The 23,635-nt window shown below is 40.1% G+C and overlaps 1 protein-coding gene across 4 annotated transcripts in view; it reads left to right on the plus strand.

Moving 5' to 3' along the window:
- FAM13A (family with sequence similarity 13 member A) overlaps positions 1–23,635 on the plus strand; it is a 129,950-nt gene that overhangs the window by 63,968 nt on the left and 42,347 nt on the right. For 3 of the 4 annotated variants that reach the window (XM_063422065.1, XM_063422064.1, XM_063422067.1), the window contains 4 exons: positions 7,187–7,228; positions 16,818–16,862; positions 18,381–18,560; positions 21,426–21,612. In XM_063422065.1, the coding sequence (XP_063278135.1) occupies positions 7,187–7,228; positions 16,818–16,862; positions 18,381–18,560; positions 21,426–21,612 (454 nt within the window). The remainder of the gene's footprint in view (positions 1–7,186; positions 7,229–16,817; positions 16,863–18,380; positions 18,561–21,425; positions 21,613–23,635) is intronic. The other variant, XM_063422066.1, reaches the window with a different exon arrangement.

Consider the following 23,635-nt stretch of genomic DNA (forward strand, 5'->3'; position numbering starts at 1 on the left):
TCATCATATATATAGATATCTGTGGAATGGCATGTGATGGGGTATGGTGTTCTGCTGTGAAGGAGTGACAGTGGGGATGTCAGGGTTATGTTTCATTGTATGGGAAGAGGTGGAAGGCCAAATGTGTTGAATCTTCACTGCAGTAGGTACTATATTGCCCAGGCATTGTAGAAGGCACCCGTGAATGTCATATGGATTGCATTACTGATTTTCCAACAACTTATCCACCAGTGATTATCTCTTCTATTGCTGTTAGGCTACCATCTTTTCAAAATAGCATTAGCTTACTTTGGTATCCCAGCTTCCTAGTTAGAGCATTACTAATGCTGTTAATGCATGTTTTAATTCATGTATTCTAGCTCAGTCTATTTCAGATCTAACAACAGCTGTGCAAAGCTGAAGCCTGTAGCTGCCTTTGCCAATCGTATCTACTCGTTTCTGTAGGAGATAAGAAAGGCAGGTACACACCTGGGCCTTGTTTGTGATCGGTGGCTTCTGTTGCTTAACAAGTCAAGGTAGTGGAAGAGTGAAGCTATCACAGATATTTTTAGCAAGTGCATCTGAAAGCAGTGGGGAATGTGACTACCCTGTACGGCAGCAGTTGTCTGCATGGGCAGTCTCACTTGGAGTTACCAGGACTGTTTAATTTACTCTACTCGTTGGTTTGCTTGGGATCTTTCACAAATACCTTGCAGTTTAGCCCCAGAACACTGCTGTATTCCACCACCTTTTTTTTTTTTGGGGGGGGGGGGAGGGTATGGCGGCTGTGTTCTCTTTAACACATTTGTGAACATTTTTGTGTGTAAAATCGTACTGTAAATAAGTCTGATCTTTTGGACTTTGCTATCACTTTCTATCCAAGGTGTACTGGGAGTCCTTGACAAGCCCTAATGAAGTATATTCTGGAATATGAATGTGAATTATGCTCTCTGAGAGTGGAGAGAACTTGAATCTAGTTTTTTCTTCGTTTGCTTTGGGTTTGGGTGGTTTTTTTTCTGGTGGAAGAATGAAGAGAAATTCAAACCTGTGGCTCTTATCTTTTTCAAGTCATAGCTTGTTAAAAAATGCTGTTTGAATTTTTTGTCTTCCAAGCTGATATTTGACCCACAGCTGGGTACCCTGTCTTGTCACAGCAGTGGCATGGTGAGTATAGAAGCCTGTGGAAACTCTTCCTTAGTACCACTAGGGGTGGAAGGCTGTGACTAAAAGAGGAAATTGGTGTGGAAATTGTCTTTGGTGTTTGTCTCTGGGGTGTCCACCTGATTAAGCAAGAAAATATTAATATTTGCCCAAAAACTGGCCTCTTAGATACCCTTATTTGAAGTGTGCAAGCTTTCAACAAACAATCCTGAAACTGAAATCACTGGTTACCTAGTAACAGTTCTTCACCATTATAATGCAACAGGTATGTGTGTGTTATGCAACTTCACTGTTAAATTCTGAGAAGAGGTGAGACTTTGGCTGGTACATTCATTCCACCTCTTTCTGAGCCATTTTTTGGTTTTATCGTAGTGAGGACTATTGCCAAACCACAAGTAAAAGGAAAGACACTTCCCCATCTTTCATAATAAAACCAAATTAGCTTAAGAAGTGAAACAACAAAAGTGAGCTGTCTAACATTTACGTCATTTTATAAAAGATAAACATATTTGCAATCTAGGAGGATAGTAAGCAGAAAATAATTACACAAAATTATGCTGTCAAGGGCTCCAGGATATTCAAGTATATATGTTAATATAAATGGAAAATCTGCCTCTTGCTCACAGTGGCACTTAATCAGCAAAGAAGTCCTGCTCGCTTCAGCTTGCTGTGTGATAGCCTATACTTCCCTGATCTCTGATGTTGCTTTGAAGTAGGAGGAGGTGTGCAAAAAGCCTTCAGTATACTTATTTTTCTATTCAGGTAATATGCTTCAGTCCCAGAGCCCCCTCACACTGCATGCATAGTTATGTCTATGGATAGTGCAGTGTAATTTAGTTGAGAGATCTTTAGGAAAAACATGCTGAAGAAACAGCTCTGAGGGAGATGTTGGAATCCTTTGGAATTTAATATTTAAACCAATTCACCTGCACCCAAGTAATTGGAGATATTTATATTTTGCATAGTGTGATATTTTGCAGCGTATGAGTTCAGAGTAAAGAAGCTGGGTTGTCAGCCTTGGGTTTTGACATGTGGCTCATCTGCTTAGTAGCTTACTTAAGTTTCAGTGGTATGCATGGTTAGGTATAAGTGCAACTATTGTGAAGACAGGAGATAAATATCTGAAACAACATGTTATAGTTTTGACTTATTAAAGTTACTCTTCAGGGAAAATGGAAATGTTGGCATGGAAATAACTCTCGCAGGAAAATAGCTGTTAAGCATTTGTTTATTAAACAGTGCTTATATGGCGTTCCCTCCTTCCCCTCTGTTTAAGGATATAGAGCAAGGGTGGCATTACTCAAGGATTGATGGTAGGTCCTGACTTCAATGATGACCATTGTATCACTGCAGTGTTATGATGTTAGATTAAATTTATGGTTTATCTTGCATCAAGGATGGTATTGTTCTTTCTTCTTTTGAATAATGTACCTCAATATTTATTTGAAGGAAGTTTATTTTGAAGGATTTATTTGGAGGCAAAAACTTGTGTTGCCTGCTATTTCTCATTTGCAAAAACATTGCCTTTTACCCACTGCTGTGAAGCACAAGCTATGAGTAAATAGCTCTACTGAGAAAATAAGCATGCAATAAATTTTCATGAGCTGTTTCAATCTTGCATTTTTTGCAACATAGAAGTAACTTTTATGGGGAAATGACTTGGATGGTGAAGAAATGCTGAAAAATTAGTGAATAAGATGAGACCTTCAGCAAAAAGCACTACTGTGGCCTCAAAATCAGTGTTTCCTTGAAGCCGTTTTTAGTGTTGTTGGTTTTGAATGTCATAATAAGTAAATGGTAAATAACTGTAAATAAGGAAATTAATTAATAATATTGTTAAAATCCACAGTAGTTGCAAAAATTTTATGTCTATTAATCCAAGGAGGCATAGGTGTTCTAAATGATGAGAAGAAAACAAAAGGGACATAAGGCTTTTGAAGGCTTAAGATGTCACCCAAATTTAGACTTTCTTCTCCTCCCTCCAAAACACGCATTGACTTCTGATATCATTAGTAATTTCATGTCACTGAATTTTTCGTTGTCTTTTTGTTTGATTGCATTAAAAATAAAAGCATCTATTGCTTTGTGTTGAAAAAGTATTCTCACTAAAAAACAACTACATTTCTTTTGAAGTCAAGGATTTTTGTGGTAGAATAGAAGGTGAGCCATTCCCATATCCAGCATTTGAGGTCAGAACAAACAGAGCCTCTAGCAAAGCATTAGGAAAACATGACCTTGGCTGAGCAGCAAGGCTGTGCCAGTGTCTAGACCCTTCATCTCCAGTGCAAAATGTTGACCCATGAGTCAAAGTGCATTTTCATAATTGTGTAAAAAAAAAAAAAAAAAAAAAAAAAAAAAAAAAAAAAACCCAAACAAAAAACCCCACCAACAACAAAAAATCCAGAGTATTTATTTTTTAATTTCATCAGCTAAATGTTCCATTTAAGTTTTGAGAAGGGATGTGGAGGAGGAAAGCAGCAGTAGCTTTGTAACGGAGATTCCAGTGCCAGGAAGCTAAGACAGAAGAACTGCTGCTGATTAAGTGCAAATAAAACAAGGAAGGACCCTGAGCCACTCTCTGCTTGCAGTGGGAGCTCAGACCAGTGAGGAGAGGGCTGAGACAGGGCATGTAATAAATTTGGAACTTTACATCTAAATGGCTGCTCTGCAACAGGCTCAGCAGCTCCCTTATTCTGCCTGAAGGGCAAGATGATTTAAAGGTTGGACTTGATCTGAGACATCTTTTTCACCCTCAACGATTATATGGTTATATGACATGTCAGCAAAAAAAAAAAAAAAAAAAAGTAACCATGGTTGCCTGTTTAAGAATGTGAGGGATGAATGTAACATTGCCTGTAACATTCCTGTTGCAAAAGAGGGATAACTCTCCTTCTGTAATCAAAATTCATCATTTAACAGTTAGGCTTCACCCAGGCTTTCAAATTTCCTTCTTCAAGGGCAGAAAGGATGTGCCTGAAAATCCCAAGATGTGCTAAACTGACTGGTGGGCTAAGCTGCTGTTCCTTCCAGTCTGACAGACTTTTTATTAGTTCAGTGGTGGTCACAAACATACATAATATTACTTCTTTACCCATGAAATAGACAGAATTAGTTTGGTTTGATGGGGGGGTTTTATGTTTGTTTTGGTTGTTTGTTTTCTTTAGTTTGGCTGGTATTTGTTTTGGTTTTCAGCAAGAAGGATGTTGTCAGGTAATCTCCCAAGTATTTAATGGAAGCGATTAATTTCTGTTTAATCCCTGGATTTAGGGGAGCTATTTATATACTTGAGAAAAAAAAAAAGGCTGCTGTATTTTGCACTCACCTGCTTGGCCAGGTAATTAGTGATAGTTGAATAAATAACTGGAGTTTTTAAAAGTTATTTCATGCATTCTGGACATAAAGCGTATGTAAATCTGGACAGAACTTTGAGAACAAACAAACAAACCTCCAAAATCTAATTTACTGCTAAGCCTCTTTGCCTAATGGATAAGTTCTTTGCTGGGCAAGGTAGAAATTTAGAAGATTTTTATGATTTTGTCAAAAGTCTGGATTTCATATGAGTCAGCTTGGAGGTCTTCATCCCAGATTCAGCTGCTGCTCATTTGCTGCACTTATGAAACTATGAACCACTGTTGATCAAGAGAGATTTTTCACAGCTACAATTATTACCACCCATGTGAAATCTTGAAAACTTGATGATCTAAATAAAACTGATACTTGGTTTCTGACTTCTGTAAGAGCTTCTTTCTCTGCTATTCCCAGCTAATGGGCTTAAAATATTTGTTTCTCTGCAGTTCCTTTATATGGTGGATACATTTTTGCACAGTTACAAAACTTGCTTGAACTTAAGAGTTACCCAGTTGCACTTGCTGTAGAAGAAAGGGAAGGAAATGCGAGAGGACTTAAGAGTCCTGGCTGAATATTACTTTTCCATCTGCTCTGTCAAAAGAAATATTGGGACCTTAAATGCAAAAGTTTATTTGGACTTTCTATGTATGATTATGCTGTTTTGATTTGGAAATTAGTTACTAAACCTTGAAATTAGGAGGGGTGTTTATGATGGAAAAGAAGGCATGTTTGGCGTGGCTTTGGCAACTGCCACTTGTGCATAAAGCAGCATTTGGTGTTGTCGTTTGAAGTTGCATTAATGCACAGAAGTCTTGATGGCACTGTGAACTTTCATTTATGTGAGAAAAGATTTTTCATGTCTTCTGTCCACTACTTGGACTTGTTTGCATTGAGATGAAAAGTACAGCTATTAATGCAGTGAACTGAACATAGTAAAAAACTTCACTAGCAGTTTTGTGAGTTTAAAGTACTTTCTTTACACTTAATATATATATATATATATATATATATTCTGTAAGTGGCAAACAAAGTGATGGCTGGGAGATTGCATTGCCATCAGGGGAGGGAGCCTTACCTGGCAGAGGTTCCTACCCATGTCTTTGTTGCAGGTTGTCTTCAGGAAAGGCAGTAATGGGAATTTCTGTTCCACAAAATTTTTCTAGGCAGTCTTAAAGCTGTAGCAGTTTCCTCACGATTCAGACAATTCAGGTGCTGTTAGCCTCAGTTCACAGGCAGGCACTCTCCACCTGCTGTGCACTGCGCTGTGTCCTGCCTGGCTCTGGGAGCAGCAGCAGCTCTGGGCACTACTGCTTGTTCAGGCTCCTGAAGATGGGCTTGTGGAAGTGCCAGCAAGGTTTCAGTAGCAGCTATGCTCCAAATCTTCTTGGGGAGCTGCTGAAAGCAGCCCAGTCACTGTTGCCTTAAAGAGGTGATGAAGTTGTCAGACCACATTGATTTCAGAGTCAGTTTCTGTTCATTCCGGTCTGTGGTGTTGGTGTTACCCACAAATCAGTATTTTGGGTTTCCCGCATCATGTGCTTTAAGGTCTTTTCTGTCGATGTCTGTTTGTGAATCTTTCCATATTCTAGTTGGGAGGATGAATCCCTGGGATTATTTCTCTAGAACACTGGCTTGCTTATCTGTCAGTCTGCCTTTTTAAATTCCTTTTATCTTGCCTCCTCTCTTATGCTCTGCTCCCCTCAGTGAATTTGGCATTCATATTTGTGGATCTGTTGGAGCATTGACTGGGTGTGAAATAAGCTGTGGTTAAAACTGCCTCTGGCTCTGTACAGTGTGAGGGCATGGTGCTAAACATGCTGCAGGACAGTTTCAGCTCATCTTGCTGAGGGAGCTTCATGCTGGCTCCAATGGAAGCTGCAGAAAGTACCTGAGTAATTGATATCCTAGTTGCAAATCCTAAAGAGATGTTCCTTTCTCCTTTATCAAGTGCTTAGAGCAGCTTTTATAAGCAAATAAAAAAAATCCTTCAGAATTCAAGAGATCATGTGTGATTCTGTGTCCCAGCTCCTTCTTACCCTTGTGCCAGCACAGACACTATGAGCTGGATCAGGTAAGTCACTTGCTAGGTAGTTATGTTGGGGCTGGGCCAGTTGGCAACTAAAACACAACTAAACATTTTATCAGGGAACTTCAATGCCAACCCGTGGCAATTCCTGATCTCAAGCCTACAGAAATTTCATTCAAATAAACTTTCCACAGGAGTGGTAAAATTAGAGAATAGGTAGCTTCATGCATACATCTGTGGCCATGGCTGTTTCTTTGGTTACTCAAGATGTCATTTTTTTTCCCCCAAGTTTGGCTTTAATAGGCAGATTGTTTAATTTTGGAGCAGCAGACAGCAAAGGATTCTCTTGGTTTCTCTAGCAAAATGCTTTATTGTTGCTATGGAATAGCCCTAGCACTGCTGCAGAGTCAGAATGACTCTTGGCTGTGTAGCAGGAGATCTGTTACGCCACATTTGTGAACATTGAGAAATGAGTTGGATTGCCAGGATTTAAGGAAAATAACTTAAAGCTTTCTTCCATGCGTCAACCAGAGGACAAAATAGATTTAAGTGTTATCTCTGTAACGGATGCAATTTCACTTTTGTTATCTCTGCTTTTTAAGAGTAAGTATCTTAACCCACAAATACAAGACAGAGCTGCATACTAACTTACAAAATATGTTCTATTTTTAGCTCCCAAGAAGATGAGCGGCCTATGTCACCCTTCTATGTGAGGTATTTACTCAATTGTTTTCATTTCTTTTTCTATGTGGGATTGACTTGTTACTGGAATTAAATGTGGGGAGGGGTTCAGAAGTGCTGAACAGACTGTAATCAAAATGAGCATTAATTTTACATTTGTAATTGTTTCTCAGTTAGTGGGATGAGTCTTTGTAGATACCATCTCTGCTGCTTTTTTTTTGTATTTAAAGAGGCCCAGGGCTTAAGGTCTTTATTACAAGATGGACGTGGTTTTCCCCTTTTCTTTGGTTTGTTACATAGCTTAGATGCCTGAGTAGCTTATCTGCAGGCACAGGAGAGATTTTTGCTACAGGATTTGAGGAACTGGCAGCATGTGCTGCTCAGAAAGAAACCAGGAACCAGATGGTGAGTCAGCAGCCCATCCAGTTCCCTGCTGCAGCCTAGAAAAGCAGGAGAGTGCCTGGGTACCCAGCAATCCTCACTGGAGGGAATGGTGCTCATGCTGCATTTGAACAAGTTGTTTCTTGTTTTGCCAACTGGAGGGCAAAGTCACTGCTTGTAAAAGGGGTCTAATTCTGTTGACATCTGTGAAAGTTTGCTCTGCTTGCTTCAGTAGCAGGCTCAGTTCCAGTGCTTTCATTTATACTTAGTGAAAGAACAGGAGCCAGAGCAATTAACAGTGAAGGGCTGTAGAGGAGGAAGGGCCAGATATTATAATTAGGTTCTTTGATCTCTGCAGAGTTTAAACAAATAAAAAAATCCCAGTGGTGCTTTTTGTGAGAACAGTGATAATTGGAATTCTACAGTGAGGTCTGAAATTTGTTAATCTCTGGTGTATATTCCTGTTTAGCTTTGTAACTTGGATTTTTTCTTAAAGAATTTTTCTAACATGAAGCATAGAAAGAGTGCAGTTAATGCATACTGTGCAGAAATGTGTGTCAGGGAATTGTTCATGAACTAACGTGGTTGCACGATCCTGTTTGCCTTCCTGTTGATGCACCGTCATTCCCTGTAATCTGTTTGTGCAGATGTTGCCAAGCTGTGCCTCAAAAGCTCCAAATTGTCAAAGGACATTCTGCCTTTACCTTCAGGAGATTATTTTGTAGCTACATACATACATTCCCCTGTCTCAAGTTTTCCCTAGTTAAAATCTCCATCCTGTCTTTCCGTAGAAAATTGTCTACCCCTTTGTTTTTCTTTCTGGCTAAATGTGACCTTCAAATTATTTTAGAGTTTCATTACATTTCCATCTGTCTTACTGCTCAAAACTGTCCTTCTAAGCCCTTTCCTGGATTTTACAAAAATGATCCATGAAGGAGATTCTCTTTGGCTGACAATGTCAAGGTCACTAAGGAGAGATGGTGAACAAGGAGTGGACCTGAGAAAACGGGTGTCAAATCAGGACATTCCTGAGGAAGGGAGCAAATTTGAACATCTTAAATAGAGACGTAGGCTTATGAGGGAGGAGAACAAAGAATGAGCGTGTCCACAGAAATGAAGGGATGGGTTTCCTTGGGAATCTGTCTTGCAAATAGGAAGGGAACAGTCGGGAATAAACACATAGCTGGGAAGTGAAGAAGTGGCTGGTAGAAGTAGAGAGGGAGCCGCACACCTTGACATACAGGCTTCCTGCCAAGCCCATGTCTTTTGTAACATTGCTGGGATACAGTTACTTGTAAATAAAGGGAACAGCTTATAAGTCTTGCTTCTCTTTGTAACACATCAGAAATGTGTCCTCCTGAGGTCAGTTGCCAAGTGCAGTTAGTTTGGCAGGAGAGCTGGTGCTAGCTTGGCAACTCCTGGTGCTTCAGCAACTGATAACTTGAGTGGGTGGCCAGCTTTTTCTGTGTAACTTTGAATGTTCTAATTGTTGCCCCAGAGGCAGTGCATGACAAATGTAGGAATTGCATTTTACACCATGGAAGGAAGGGGAGACTGTCTGCTTTAGCTCTTTGATGGTCAAATCTACTTCTATTGCTACCAGCCACACTTACATAGTTTGAAATACTGCTCAAGTAATCCTTCAAGTGAATCATGAATGTTTGGGTACAGAGCGGTCGCTGCTGTGTTTGTGCAGTCGTTCCATATAGATAATTATACAACAAGTTAAGTAAGTGGGAACAAGAGCTCTTTAGCTTCCAAACACTGCATAATACTTGGCTCTTGCTAGACGGAAGGAACATTGTGTCCCTCTGTCGTGGTTTAACCCCAGCCAGAAACCAGCTGCTTCACTCACTCCCCCACCAGCAGGATTTGGTACAGAACTGGAATGTAAGAGCTGGAAAACTCATGGCTTGAGATAAAGGCAGGTTAATAGGAAAGAGCCATTCACACAAGCAAAACAAGAACAAGGAATTCATTCAGTGCTTCCTGTGGGCAGGCAGGTGTTCAGCCATCTCCATGGAGCAGGGTCTTGTCACATGTAGTGGTTTCTTGGGAAGACAGATGCCATCAATCTGAATGTCCCTCCCTTTCTCCTTTTTCTCCCCATTCTAAATACGACACATGATGTCATATGGTGTCTGGAATATCCCTTTGGTCCGTTTGGGTCACCTGGCCTGGCTGTGTATCCTCCCAGCCTCCCAAGCATCTCTAAATTCCTTGCCAGTACAAACACCAGAAAAGACCTTGGCTGTGTGTAAGCCCTGCTCAACAGTAACACAAACATCTCTGTATTCATCAACCCATGTTCAGCACAAATCCAAAACACAGCCCTGTACCAGCCACTGGAAAGAAAGTTAACTCTACCCCCACCAAAACCAGCATACCCTTAATAAATCAGTTTTAATAGGATCAAATCAGAGACTTGATTATTCTGTGCTGTACTGTGTCAGCTGACAATGGAGGTGTTTCCCTGGTTGCTGTTTTCAAAATAAGACAAATGCTGAAGGTCTTGACTTTTAAGTCAGAACTATGAGAATGCCACCAATAAATATCATATTTCTTAAAAGGACACTGCTTGGTTGGGTTTTTTTTCTTTTGATAGTGAGAAAGTCAAGACTTTATGACCACTGCTACTTTGTAAGGGAATAAAAAGTCTGTAACAGTATGAGAGTAAGCAGTAAATGAGACAAAATGTGACATGGGTTTGTTAAGAGTGGGGACACCAGTACAGCCACATTGTTTTTAAAAAGACTTTCCAGAAAGAGGAAGAAAAGGAGTATACCTAATCTGTCTGATGTCAGCAAAGTGTTTTATATCATGCCATGTATATGGAAAAAGTGGGTGTGAGTACTAAACTTAAAGATGGATAGGAAGGAGGTGAGACCTGTAGATGTTACTGGTAGGATAGAAAGAGAATTGCTGCTGGAGATCCTTAAATGTTATTAACTTATTTTCCTTAATAGCCACTAACATAATAAAGTCAAATCATATTCATTAATTTAGCCTACAGCAGAAATTTAGGAGGGTAAATGGGTTGGCAGTGTCCTCTGGGAGAAAATATGTGACAGTGAGATATTATATAGAGTGAGATATATAGATATAGTTATAAAATATCTCATTGTCATATATATATAAAAGATAATTTTAGATGTATCTATAAAGGTAAGCATCAAATTTAAGATATATACAATAAAAATAATAACATAAGTAATAAAGTCATATACCTGAGGTCTAATAATGAAAATCTTTGCTGTGAAAGGGGAGTTCCTCACGTTTGGAAAATGTCAGGGGAAAAAAAGATGTGCACGTACTTGTTCATGGAGGGATGAAAGGGAGGCGTGGGAGGAAAATATTCAAGTTGAAGAAATCATGTGACAGTGGATATATAAACGAATATTTTCAGAACACTTAGAAGTATAGATACCCCTGTAAAAGAGACAAGTAAAGCCTTACACAGTTTCAAGTCACTCGTGTTCCAATGGCTTTAGGTTTGTGAAGATGATTAAAGAAATTGGAAGAGTGTTATAAGATGGAGAAAAGAGCATGGACGTCCTAGCTACCATAAAAAATGAACCAGAGTACGCATACTCCCCCTGAGTTTTAGACAGAGAGGGCAGGATGTTTGTGTTAAATAACAATACTGATGCCAGAGAGAATGTGTACAAATAGTTTAATTATAGATTTGACAGAAAATTATTCATTTTGTAGCTGGAGCCCTCTCATTTGGGATAATAAGAATGATGTCAGCTTGACCAGTGTGAGAGACCTGGGGTTTGAAGCCATTCACGTACTGCTGACCAGAATTATCCTCTCCCTTTTTGTAGTCCTTGATTAGATAATTTGTTGGCTCAGCTGTGCTCAGTACCAGGCAAAAAGATTTATATACAGTTAAAAGTAAAGGGGAACCTTGCTAGATCATTGATTGTTCCAGGGAGTCGTGCCTGAAGGGCGTTTATGTTCCAAAACCTTTTGTAACAAAACCTTGTGGTGAAGGGAGTTGAGACTGTTAAAAGGTGCTCTTTGTACTGCTCCTTGTATCATTCTTTAGTGAGACTGTGAACACCAGCTGCATTGAGTAATCAGTACTGAGAAACGTTTGGCAGTTTCAGGTAATGAAGCAGCATCTGTCAGCAACAAGTCCCTGTAAGCACAATTCTGCTCCACATGTACAATTAGTTTTCAGGAGACAGGGAATCTTCAGGCATGCATTGTGCTGGTGTGTGTGCCTTAGCTGTGACATTAGTCATGCAGATGCTTTCAGAGGAGCTCCCTGATGGGTACGTCCTGAGATAAGCCAGAGTGGTATTAGAGGGGAGAAAAGCAACAGCTATGTAGTGTGGAGCTTCCTTGTTAACATACAGAGCATTAGACTGAAATTTTGTGAGACCTGACATCACAAGCAGTGCCAAAGATTGCATTAAATACACATGAGTGCAGGGCAAGGCATTAGACTGTTTTGCCTGGTTCTTTTCCTAGAGTTACTTCTGTGGGCATTATTCAGTGCAACTGACTGTTTCTCCTTTCAACAGTTTTCATTTGAGACAATATTTTAAATAATGCAGGTCAGGTATTCTCACCCTGAAGTTTATTGGGTGAGATGTTGCATGCTGTTTGTTCTCCAGTCAGTTTCCTGAAGAAACCAGAAACTTTTGCTCTGGGTTTCACACACACTCAGAAAGTTGCTTGGCCATCTTCACACTGGACACTTCTCTCTCCATGGGACATGCTATGAGAGGTCCCAAGTGCACAGGAGTGCTGGGCCCCATCACAAATCATGATGACATTCTGTGCTGCAGGTTCATGTCCATCACACCTGCACTGGCTGAAAGTAAACACCAGGCCACCGGGTGCCCAGCTACCATGCAGGTCTAAGGCTCCCTGAGGATTATTTCCCTGCTCTGCAAGAGAGCCTGCACAGACACAGCCATGCAAATTCACCAAGCTGAATCATGTGGTCTCTACGAATTCCCTACAGGGTTGTCTTTGCTTCAAGCAGTAGGTGTCAGTGTGCATCTCTCATAAAGGAGGTGCAAGTGGAAAACATTAGGAATCCCATGTAAGGTTGCATTTAGTGGAGTTAGTTTCCTGTGTAGTAACAAAGTGTTGTGAAAAATAATTTACCACGTTTAAAGGATGGATAATTTCATCTGAGCTTGTGAAAGTGTGAAGGTACTGAGAAAATAATGAAAGCATGTCCTCTGTGTGATGGGACATCCCAGTAACTAAGAGCACATACCTTTTGTTTTTAAACTCATTATTTCAAAATATGATGGCATATTTTGTATGCCATCACAACACTTCTCTTTGAAAGTGTGTCAAATAAAGTAGTTGTCTTAAAATGGATACCACGTGAGTTTGCAATATTGCATGTCACAGTGTGGAGAGTGAATAGCATTTAGACCATATGAAATACCTATGAATAGGAACTTCCTAGATCAGAGATTGAAATACAGGAGGACTTCAGGAATTTTCCATCTGTTATGTCAAAGCCATTTAAACGTCTTCAACTTTGCTGGAATAACAAAATGGTAAAACATTTGTGCATCTATTGAGGCTTTTTTACTATTGGGCTTGGCTTTTAAAAAGCAAAAACAAGAACAAAAGCCACCTTTGCTTCCTGAATAAAGCAGATGGACTGTAAAAACATCTCAGCAACAGATGAGTTTGGAACTAGACTGCAACTATAGCTTATGAATTAGGCCATTTATGTATTGTCAAGAATTAATTCAATGACTTCATAAATGGAAACCCAGTCTGGGAAAACATACTATGCCAGTATATCAGTTTCCTGGTTTGCTCTGTTTGATGTTTTTTCTTTGCTCTTTTTGTCTAAACACTAAGATATTTTGCTCAATAGTGGCTTGAATGAAAGAAATCAGAAGGGACATTGATATCCAACTCCTTGATATCCAGCATCTACTATTACAAGATGACCAACACAGACCAGACAAGGTGCGAGCATTGCATGAGATAATTATCACTCCAGTGCACATCTTTTTAAGCTTAGGGAGTACTGGTTAGAGGGTGCACGTGAGATTTAATGATGATGGAAAATACCACCTTCTCATCCTTGAGGCTGAAACAGAAGAAAGGAGGCCATGCAGTAAGAGTTTGCCTTACATGTGAAGTAAGACATTATCCAGAGCTGATAGCGCACCTCTGAAAGTGAGCAAAAGACTTGAGTAAACAAGTTAGACAAAACTGGGAAGTGCTAGAGGTCAGACTTCCCAAAAGGAAAAGCACAAGGGTCATAAGAAACGAGTTCAAAAGTTCATAGCACTTAAAACATTTGTGTACCTTTATGCAGGTTTTTTGTCTGGCTTTCTGAAAGTAAAAGTCCCCCAGCACTGGGAAACTGTCCTGCTGCCTTCAGTCGCCTGAGGAGAATCTGTAATTTTGATGAAAAGTTGTTATTTCTCAGTGTGATCTACAACAGCAGCTGCATAATCTAATAAAGACAATCTAGCTGTGGAGATAATTGACTGTATGTATCAGTGAAATGGAGCAGATGTGAGGACAAAATAATTAACTAAAGCAGAACATGAGCTCCCATTGTCCAGATGATTTACTGAGCAAGGCATCTGCCTGAATAGGCGGGCATGACAAGAGGGCTCTTCTAGGCATGGCTTGCCCTGCCTGCTCTGCATAAATCCAACAGTAGAGCCACTTCTGCCACCCAAGAAGTTTGGACAAGCCCGCAGGATACACCCTGCCTGCCTGGTTGCTTGTCTGGGCTCTGAAATCCTTACGGGGTGGTGTCTTTGCCTGAGTTTGCCAACGTGCTCTTGCACTGTCTGTTCTGTCCTGCAGCAGGCTTGAATCCTAAAGCCACTCTGTGTAACTCTCTCCCGTCCATTTGTTTTGGATGTAAAGTTCTTTGGTGTAAGAAAGGTTAGTGGAGAGTAAGTAAAGCAATTTAAATTAAGCTTCAAAATGAAATAGCCAGAAAAGCTAACAACTGTGGAATTAAAAGGAAGTTTAGTGTATCTAGAAAAACTCTGATTTAAAATCTCTGTCTTATTGACAGGGAGTTAATAAAAGAGCAATAAGTTATCACAGAGCTAAGAATAAACTTGGATTCAGTACAATAAAATCAGAATGTCAGAGCTTCGTTTTGTAGTCATCCACTCAGCTGGCATGTAATGGATACATGCTTCCTTGTTATTTGTCAGTAGTTTGAAAATCACCGTGTTAGTGTCTTTCTTACAGAATCTGTATTGCCTGAATAGGGCTTTTCTAGACACAGTAAATTAATTGTTATGCATCATTAAAAATTAATCAGGTTAACGTACTTAAAACTGAATGGATGTTAGTAAAGCACACAGGTGTTAGAAAAAATTTTATTGGTAGAAAAACCTATATCCTAGGGATGTTTTTAAAAAGCTAAAATCCAAACAAGCCTTTCTTCCTCTCCACTACTGCTTTCCTGGCATGAAAACAGAGAAGCAAAATATGATATGAAAGACACTCTCACTCAATTTGGCTTTCATGCAGATACTATAAAAAGGTGATACAGCATTAATCTACTCCCATGGGTGTGGGAGCTGTAGCAAGCACGTGAATTGTATCTTATAATGTCAATTAGCCTACTACACTAGCACCTTACTTGCTAATATGTCTCCATGGGAGACCAGGTCTTAAAAAATAGTTTTGTGCTGGGTAGAGGCCGCATAGTTCCTGTAAGCAAACAGGAAAGCAAGTGGAGTGCTGGAAATGTGCACTTCAAATTCCGACACTGTCCTGTAGTTGATAGTCAAGATGTTAGATGTGGGAAGTGTGATCTTACAGATTTTGTTTCCTGTATGCAGATATTTTATCTGTAATTATAGATACAGTAATAGTTGTTTGTATGTCTTCATGAAATTATCTGAATGACACAACTGCTCAGGTCCTGTGCAGTTATGTGGGACATACTGGCAAGTCCATGGCTGCTTTCCTGGTGTGCCAACTCTCCGGTGACCTGCGCTGGGACTGGAGAGCAGCACTGAGTGAAGCTGGGCCTGGCATGGATGTGTGTGTGGTTAGACCCCAGGTGAACACACTGGCTCAGCCTGAAGCACATTGCAGGAGTAATTTGCATCTGGGTGTTTGTGGGGAGAAGTCACGCTGGTTTGTTGGTTTTGTTAAATTAGCTGTAGTGACCCCTCATTTATCCTTCTCTTCCTCTGTTGCCTGCCTTCTGCCCAAGTGACACTGAAACCCAGTAAAGCCACAGAGTGGTTATCTGAGAGTGCTGCAGTTTCTTAGCTAGCTCTGGCTCCATACACTGAAGTGCAAAGTATTCAAGGGAAGCAGAGAGGAGACCTTTGGGTACCAAAGGCAAATCAGCTGTTGATAGTTCTGCAATTAAATTATTTGAGAGAAACTGGTAAAAACAGTAAATGGCTATTTTGGCAGGAGGAACATCTTGCATCCAGCCTGACTTTTGTACCCTGATCACGTTTTATTGGGATTTATCAACCAGTTGTACTCTGCTAATACGGGGATAATTTGAAATGAAACCCCTAGGCCTGTAGTTTCTTAGGCTTAAGGGAGGTCTCAGGAGGGACAAATGGGCATTGTCACCTTATCTGCAAGGCTGAGTCAGGTGAGTCAGTGGGTGAAAAAGGGGCAGGATAGGGCTCAGCTTGGCAGAGGGAAGAAAGCAATGACACCTGTGCCAGGTCAGCTTGTTCACAAGGGCTCTGAACAGCAAGCGATAACATCTACATTTGTGTCAGCTCTTCTGGAGCCTGATAACAGACCAAAGTAAACAGGAGAGAAGAGTGCATAAATTTTATTTTTTAAAATGTGAAGCAAGGAATATGAATATGTTCTTTGAGGATGTTCAAAGAGAGAATAGTTAAACAGAGAGAGCAGTTAAATGTTAAGTGTATACATTTTCAAGTCAGTTTTAAAAGGCAAAGACTTCTGTGATGAGGCTAAAACATCAGCAGCAGAAAGCCCACAAGAAAACAAAAAATCTGTAACATGTTGAGGCTGAAATACTTGCTGTTAGACCTTTGCTTATTGCATGGGAATGACAGGGAAATTAATTGCTGAGGATATTGACTTATCAATATGTGCCACATCAGAGTGGGAGTGAAAATTCCTTAAGGGGAAAACTTACGATATGTGTACACAATTGTTGTTGAGACAGCTCAGACCTTCAAGTCTTAGCACTGCAAAAAACAAGAGGTTTTAAGACCTTATTTTGATGATAAGATCTAACTTTCTTCTCTTTTATTCTTTTATACAGTGGCCATGTATCACAAGTCAGTAGTAACATTTCTACTACAGGAGAGTAAGTGTCTTTTACAATTTTGTGCTATCTTTCTTGGAGCTTTTTAAAGTATTGATGGTTATTCTTTGCTTTTTCTTTAAGAGTTGTTCTTACATAAACAAAAAGTAGGCAGGATTGTTTCCCAAAGCAATTCATCTGCAATGATAATAAATCACTTCCTTCTGAAAACTTCTCAGGCCCTTGGTTCTTTGTTCACTGTGCCTGTGATGTTTTGCTTAGGCAGAAGTTGCATATTTCAAGAAGCTTTTTGCACTGTGTCATTCTCTTGCTCTTGTTTACTCCCTATTGCATCCCAGCAGAGGACATGCCTTGACCCTACTGCTGTAACTGGGAGGAGCAGAGCTAAAATGAGTTGGCTCCTTTGCTGGAGCTGGGAATTCCCAATGTCTGATGGGTTTGCAGAATTGATCTTTGTCAATAGTGAAATACAGTCATTCTTGCCTAGTTAAATCATCTGGGCTTTTGCAGTTGCTAAGGTCTTTGACTTTTCCAGGAACTGCAGTCCCAGCAGGCTTTCAAGTAAAGCAACTTAGCACAGCTTTTGTAAAGGAAAAATCAGCCCAAACACAGATTCCCATACTGTAGCTACTCAGTTGAAAATTAATCAGCAAATCCTGAAACAACATTTTAATTATGGATAAAAACAGTAGAATCCATACATGGACTTTGTACATGCATGTTTGAAACACCCATTCTTCAGTGACTGCTTAAAGCATTGCAAGAAACAGAGATGATATGAGGATGTATACAAAAAAGTGTTTCTATATGATCTCTTTGAAAATTTTTTTTTCCCATAAAAACTTCCTCTGATAAAGGAAGGAAGGAAATATTGCAAGAAAAAGGCAGCACCAAAATGCAAATTCAGTTATGCTGAAAGTTCAAGTAGCCCCATATCTTTAACTGATGCAACTGCAGGGTGCTCTCACACCGGTGTCAGGGTGGCTGTGGAGAACGTGGCTCAAGAATGTGTGAAAAGAGCATGAACTCAGAACAAAGCCCATGCTTGGTCACAGTGCATGTGAGGAGAAGTTTGTAGTGAGCTACTGTTTGCTTATTGTCATCCCCTCAGTGAGACAGCAGTGAATCATCTTCTTGCAGGTGATCCATTGCCTTACTGAGCTGGTATTGCACAACAGGCTTTGACCACTGTCATCATGGCTGGGTATCAAATGCAATTTTGTCACAGCAGGGGCTTTTAAGTGGAGGATGGAAGTTAGGCACCGATGTCTGTAGTTGCAGTAAGTAAAATTAGTTGTTTTACTGAAATTTCAGACATCCCTAGAAATAAAAAGAATAATATTAATTGGGAAGGCTCAGCTATTCTGAGGGACTTGAAGCAGTGGGTATCTGAAGATTTTGGCTTTGCTCTTTGTATATGGCATAGCGCTGGAACATTTTGTACTGCTTTGCCGTCTTAAGAAAACATAACCCACAGATACCCTTGTTTTATTTATTGTTGCAGAGAGGGAGCTCCACAGAGTCTTTGAGCTCAATTGACCTTATTTTTCGGCTTGACAGGTATTTAGAGAAGACAATCCGCTCAGCCGTGGAACAGCATCTCTTTGATGTTCATGGCTCAAGTGGCCAGAGTTCAGAGGACTCTGAATCCGGGACATCTTCAGCCTCTTCTAATGTGTCTGCCAGGCAGAGGAGGCGACACCACAAAGAGCAGGAAGAAGCCCGGAGAAACAGAGACATGTATGAGCCTGATCTCTTTGTTTTGGAAAGTATATTTAAGTCTACCCCAGTCCTGTCTTCTTGTCAAGGACATTCTGTTGTGAAAGCCACTGACCTTTGCCGTGAGTTGAAAGTGCCAAGAAGACTTCGGTGCCTGTGCAGAGCTCCATTGCATCAGTTAGAGATGGGAAATTGAGAGTTTACTAGATCATGGAGTGGGGCAAAGCATGATAAATATCATGGGGGGTTATGTATGCAGTCAAGTTTTTAATTACAGTATTTGGAATTGGTTACTTACAGTATATGTTGTATTAGTGGAAATTCCCAAGCAGTTGGCTGTGCTGCCTGTAACATTTTAAAATAGAAACATTGGGCTTAGCCGTTTTTCTGAATTCAGTACGTCTTCAAAAATGAGATAATGTTCCTCCTTTGTGTGTTGAGGCACAGCTTGTGTTTGGGTTTAGTGAGGAGACATGGGAGTTTGTTTGGAATTTGAAAAATCTTCCTTTTGATTAATCAGAATCTAAGATTTTTCTTTTTATCCACCCTATTACGCAAACTTTACACGACTTAGTAGTGAATTTCATTAAATGTCTGTCAAAGAGTAAAGATAATACCCTTTTTTCATTCATACTCCTCTAGTTATGTTATATATTGTGTGGTACAAATGTATTATCACCACAGCTTTAACAAACTTGTTACACAAGGCATAGCTGTATTTGAGAAACTGTAGCACAGACTTCACAAGGCCACGTTCTAATCGGTGCTTAACTCATGTGTTTATCTGTAACACAGCACTAGTTCTTGTGAAAAATGTGTATGCCTCACTGCAGTATTGGATTGCTAGGATTTGAAGTTGATTCCAAAATACACATCTAGTCTCCTGTTGTTTCCTGAGTGCTGAATTCCCCAAATTCTGTTGGATCTGTACCTTCTTGTATAAAGCTACTTTATACAGGTGCATGGCCATCAATACCTCATGTTAATATTGCATCTGTGGTATTTCCCAATATGTGTCAGTGCTGCTGTTGTACAAAAAAACCTGTAGTTACCAAAAAAAAAAAAAAAAAAAAAAAAAAAAAAAAAAAAAAAAAGGCACCATTTTTATAGTGAATCAAAGTACACCGTAAAGGTGGTCTGGGAAATTGGCACTTGCAAGTCACCAAAGCATGTGGCAGAAGCTCTAAAGTAGTTTTTCTTGTTAAGTAGCCCTGCTGACAGGCTTCTCAGGTAAGTAGGTCAGAGACTGGCTAGTGTACGTGTTTAGAGGCATATAGTACTGCAGGGTTTTTCTTCAGCGCTGTGTTACAGAGCTGCCTTTAGATCTGATTGACACAGTTATTCAGGCTCAGTCCAGAAAGCTGGAGCCAAGGATTTAAAGCACATTGGAAGTTTTGAATGCTGGCTGTGGTCCAAATTGTTTTCCCTGGTTCCCTTAGGTCAGATTGCTGGGATTTCTCTGGGTGCATTATCAAAACTGAATATTCCTTTCAAAACGTCTTTCTGTTGTTTTTTGATTGTCAGTGACTACATCTCCTTGTCTTGTGATGGATCACAAGAGGATTTGTAATGTCACAAAATGGGACTACAGGCAGGAAGAGTGTCTATCACAAAATCACATAGGTGAACTCCCAGGCTTTGAAGATTACATGATCTACAGGCTCTGAATGTGTAATTGGTCTGCTGAAGGGTTTGTGAAAACTTCCACAAAGGCAAATGTGCTATCTTAAAAGTTTAGTCAGAGATTATTCATACCTCTTTGTATCTCTTTTCCACCAAAAAAACCTAGAGATCTGTCACATAGAGAGTCACTGGAACCTTCTAGTTTTGTGTTTTTTTCTGAATACTTTTTGTGCTGGCGCTGTCCACATACTGCAGAGTAACTGGTTTCTTATCACACAAGTCAAGTCTAGATGAATTCTCGTGCTGTTCATGAAAACAGGCTTTGGAGTTGCACAGCACTGTGTAAGACAGCCACACAGAGAGTTAGCAAACGTTCCAGTTTCAGTGTCAAGTGTAAGCAAGCTCCCTTTTAGACTCTGGCAGGGTAATGAGACACCTTGTGTTTCTCCTATTGCCATGGTGTAGTGATGTGTATGTGCATCTTCACTGCTGAGCAAAGTAGAGGGAAGGCTGCTTAACAAGTGGTAAATAGAAAGCTGCTTGCTGAAGAATCCAACAGGGCAAGATAATCCATATGCCAGGCTTCTGGTAAACAAACCCTGCAAGCCCAGAGAGTCCCAGTGAGTGCATCATGTGAGGACTTATTTCTGGATGTCCCATTCTCTTCCCAATACAGCAAAACAGTCCTCTGTCCTAGCAGTTGTGTTATCATTGCAGAGGTACATTCCCTTTTATGTTTGTGTAATTCCCAAATAGAAATCAAGCATTTGGCTAAAGCACCAAAGTCCTACTCTTGCATTTGAGAGTTACAGTAAGAGGGCAAATTGTGCGGTGTCATGCACCAAAAGAGATCCCTGGACTGCAGCTGTGAATCACATTTCTAAATTAAAAGCACATGTCTCAAAGGAAAATACGCTTCATACTCTCTATAAAAATTCCACCGGCAGCTGGGGGCTAGTCCAGCTTCCATGTGAAGGCTTCTGTGTGTTTGGTTTAGCAGCAAGTGGATCAAATCCCAAACATGGATCCTCACAGCTTTCTCACCTGAGGTGCATACACTTGGCTTTCACTCCTCAGTGGGATTTAGCATTGCGTAGTGTTTGTTTTTGGCTGCATTGTGAAGAACTCAAGATGGTTTTGTGAGGAATAGATGATGTTGCCAGAACTGCACCAATCAGTAAGATGTAGTTCTCTATTGCTACCATAAATGTAGCAAGAGAGTGTTTTAAACACCTCTTTCTGTAATGTCCCTTTTCTTTTTAGGGAAGTTGTCAACAAGGAAAACATTCCCTCTGGATTCAGCAGTCTTGAAGATTGTATTCTAGCTGCTCAAGATGTAGAAAAATTACAAGACACGAGCTCCGGATACCTTAGTGAAAGGAATAAATCGAAACGGCAGAAATCCAGCACCAAGCTCTCAGAGCTTAATGACAACCAGGACAGTCCTGTGGTAAGCCAGCACACTGCACTATTTGATGTCTGTTACTAGGATGGGAAAAACCTTTTTTTTATTTCAGTGCACATCTGGTTCCTTTAGGCAGCCATTTTTGCCTGCAGTACAGGCCTCAGTGCTTATTTTGGACTATGGGAAACACTGGATCCCACTCTTGTAACCATTGTGATGAGGCAACTGAGAAGCCATATTTCTGCCGTGATACTGCATGTGTTGTCATTTTCTCTTTCTGCAACTTTTTTCATTTTTCTTTTGAATTCGGTGAAGCATTTTGGAAAGCATAAAAGGATATAGGTCTTTTTCCCAGTCTTGCAAAAGCCTTGCAAGGAGTTTGGAACCTTAAATATAGGTTTTCATGTTCAGGTCAAGTTTATTTTCATATTCCTGAGTTCTGAAACTAGATTTCAAGTGACTATTTGATAATGAGATGGCAAAGACATTTTATACCTTTTCCCTAAAGCCTGTGTTTTACTTTGGTGCTTGCAATTTGGAAAGCACTTTGAAGTGTGTTGGTCCAAAAGGTGATCCCTCTATCCACCTTTTACTGAAGACATCAATGACTTTGTTATAACATTGTAAAAATCCAGAATACTGTAGAATTTTTCCAGCATATTCTCGTGTGGCCTTCACAGTAGAGGATAGTTTGCTTACTTCCACAAGCTATAGAACAAAACTGGTTCACCTTCCTTCCCTGTGAGCCAGAGCAAAAAGTGACTGGAGTGTCAGCAGCTGAGAAACTGCACTGTGCTTCAGCTCAGGGTCTGTGTGCAGTGGCAGAAGTGCTGTGCCTGCACCAAGCATGCATTGCACAGTTAACAGGAACAGCAAGAGCTTGTGAAAACACTGTCCTGAGCTATAGCCATTTCCTTCAGTGGTGCTTGATTAAGTTTTAGGCCTGCTAAAAGCAAGTTCTTCATGTGACCTTCTGTTTGGATTCATTTTGTTTAGATTACAAAATTGCAATGATCTGATGTTCTTATCCTGTGCAGAGATTCTAGAGAGAGGCAGATTTGCTTTTCTTTATGATCTAAAGAAGGCAGGATGCCAAAAATTGTATACTGTGCTCAATTTAGTAACTTAAATTTAGGGCTCAGTATCCACAATCTTCTCATGTGATACTTCATGAAAACAGGGAGACAGTCACACTCACACTTCTGTCTTTTCTTGTAGCAATGCACTTTAAGACAGGCTAAGGTCTAGTGCTTATGATCTTTTCAGCACCTTTTCTCTGTGCCTGTGGAGTGTCAAGCAGTTTTGATGTAAATGAGGATTTTTCTCAGGATTTAGGAAAGGAAGTACTAACAGAAGTGTCCACTTCTGCTGTGGACCCAAAAAACATCCATAGAGTCTTCAAATATGCCCAGAAGAAATGTCCTCAAACTTAGCTGTGTCCACTGGACTTTACCCTTGCCTCTCATTTATTGATCTCTTGAAGGGCAAAGGCTGAAAGGAATGTAAAATGAACTAATTAAAACTTTCTGTTAAAAGTACTTTGACCAAGATGACCAGCCGTGTGGTTCTTGCTTGCTGTGCTATAGGAAATGTCAGAATGGGATGATCAACTGCAAGTATCATTATGAAACATCTTGCAGAGAGCATGGTGCTACAGTTTTGGAAAAGCAGAAGCAGCTTTTTAAGTTTTAATGAGTATGTTTATTACATACTTGCATTTCAGAGACTGCCAGAAGGATGTGTGATGGTTTAGCTTTCTTTTGGCTACATCTTTACACATCAAATAATAACCTCAATTAGACTACCTACTTGGAGTATAACATAACATGCACCTTAGCATTTACTAATAGGCCTTTGTCATGTAAACAAGTTTGTGATATTGTCTCTCCTTAAGCACCCTTTTCTGAGCATTCATTTTTTTTCAAAGCCTGAAAGAGTATGTAGGACAGTATGTGGAAGCTTTCCTCTTAGCTGTCTGATTGCATCTGCCTCAAAAGCACAAGTAAGTGGTGGAGAAACTGTCAGTTCTGCTTAGACTCCCAAGCAATCCAACCACAAAGCATTAAAA

The sequence above is a fragment of the Prinia subflava genome, chromosome Z (genome assembly GCF_021018805.1).
Source record: "Prinia subflava isolate CZ2003 ecotype Zambia chromosome Z, Cam_Psub_1.2, whole genome shotgun sequence".
In the NCBI taxonomy this organism is placed as follows: domain Eukaryota; kingdom Metazoa; phylum Chordata; class Aves; order Passeriformes; family Cisticolidae; genus Prinia; species Prinia subflava.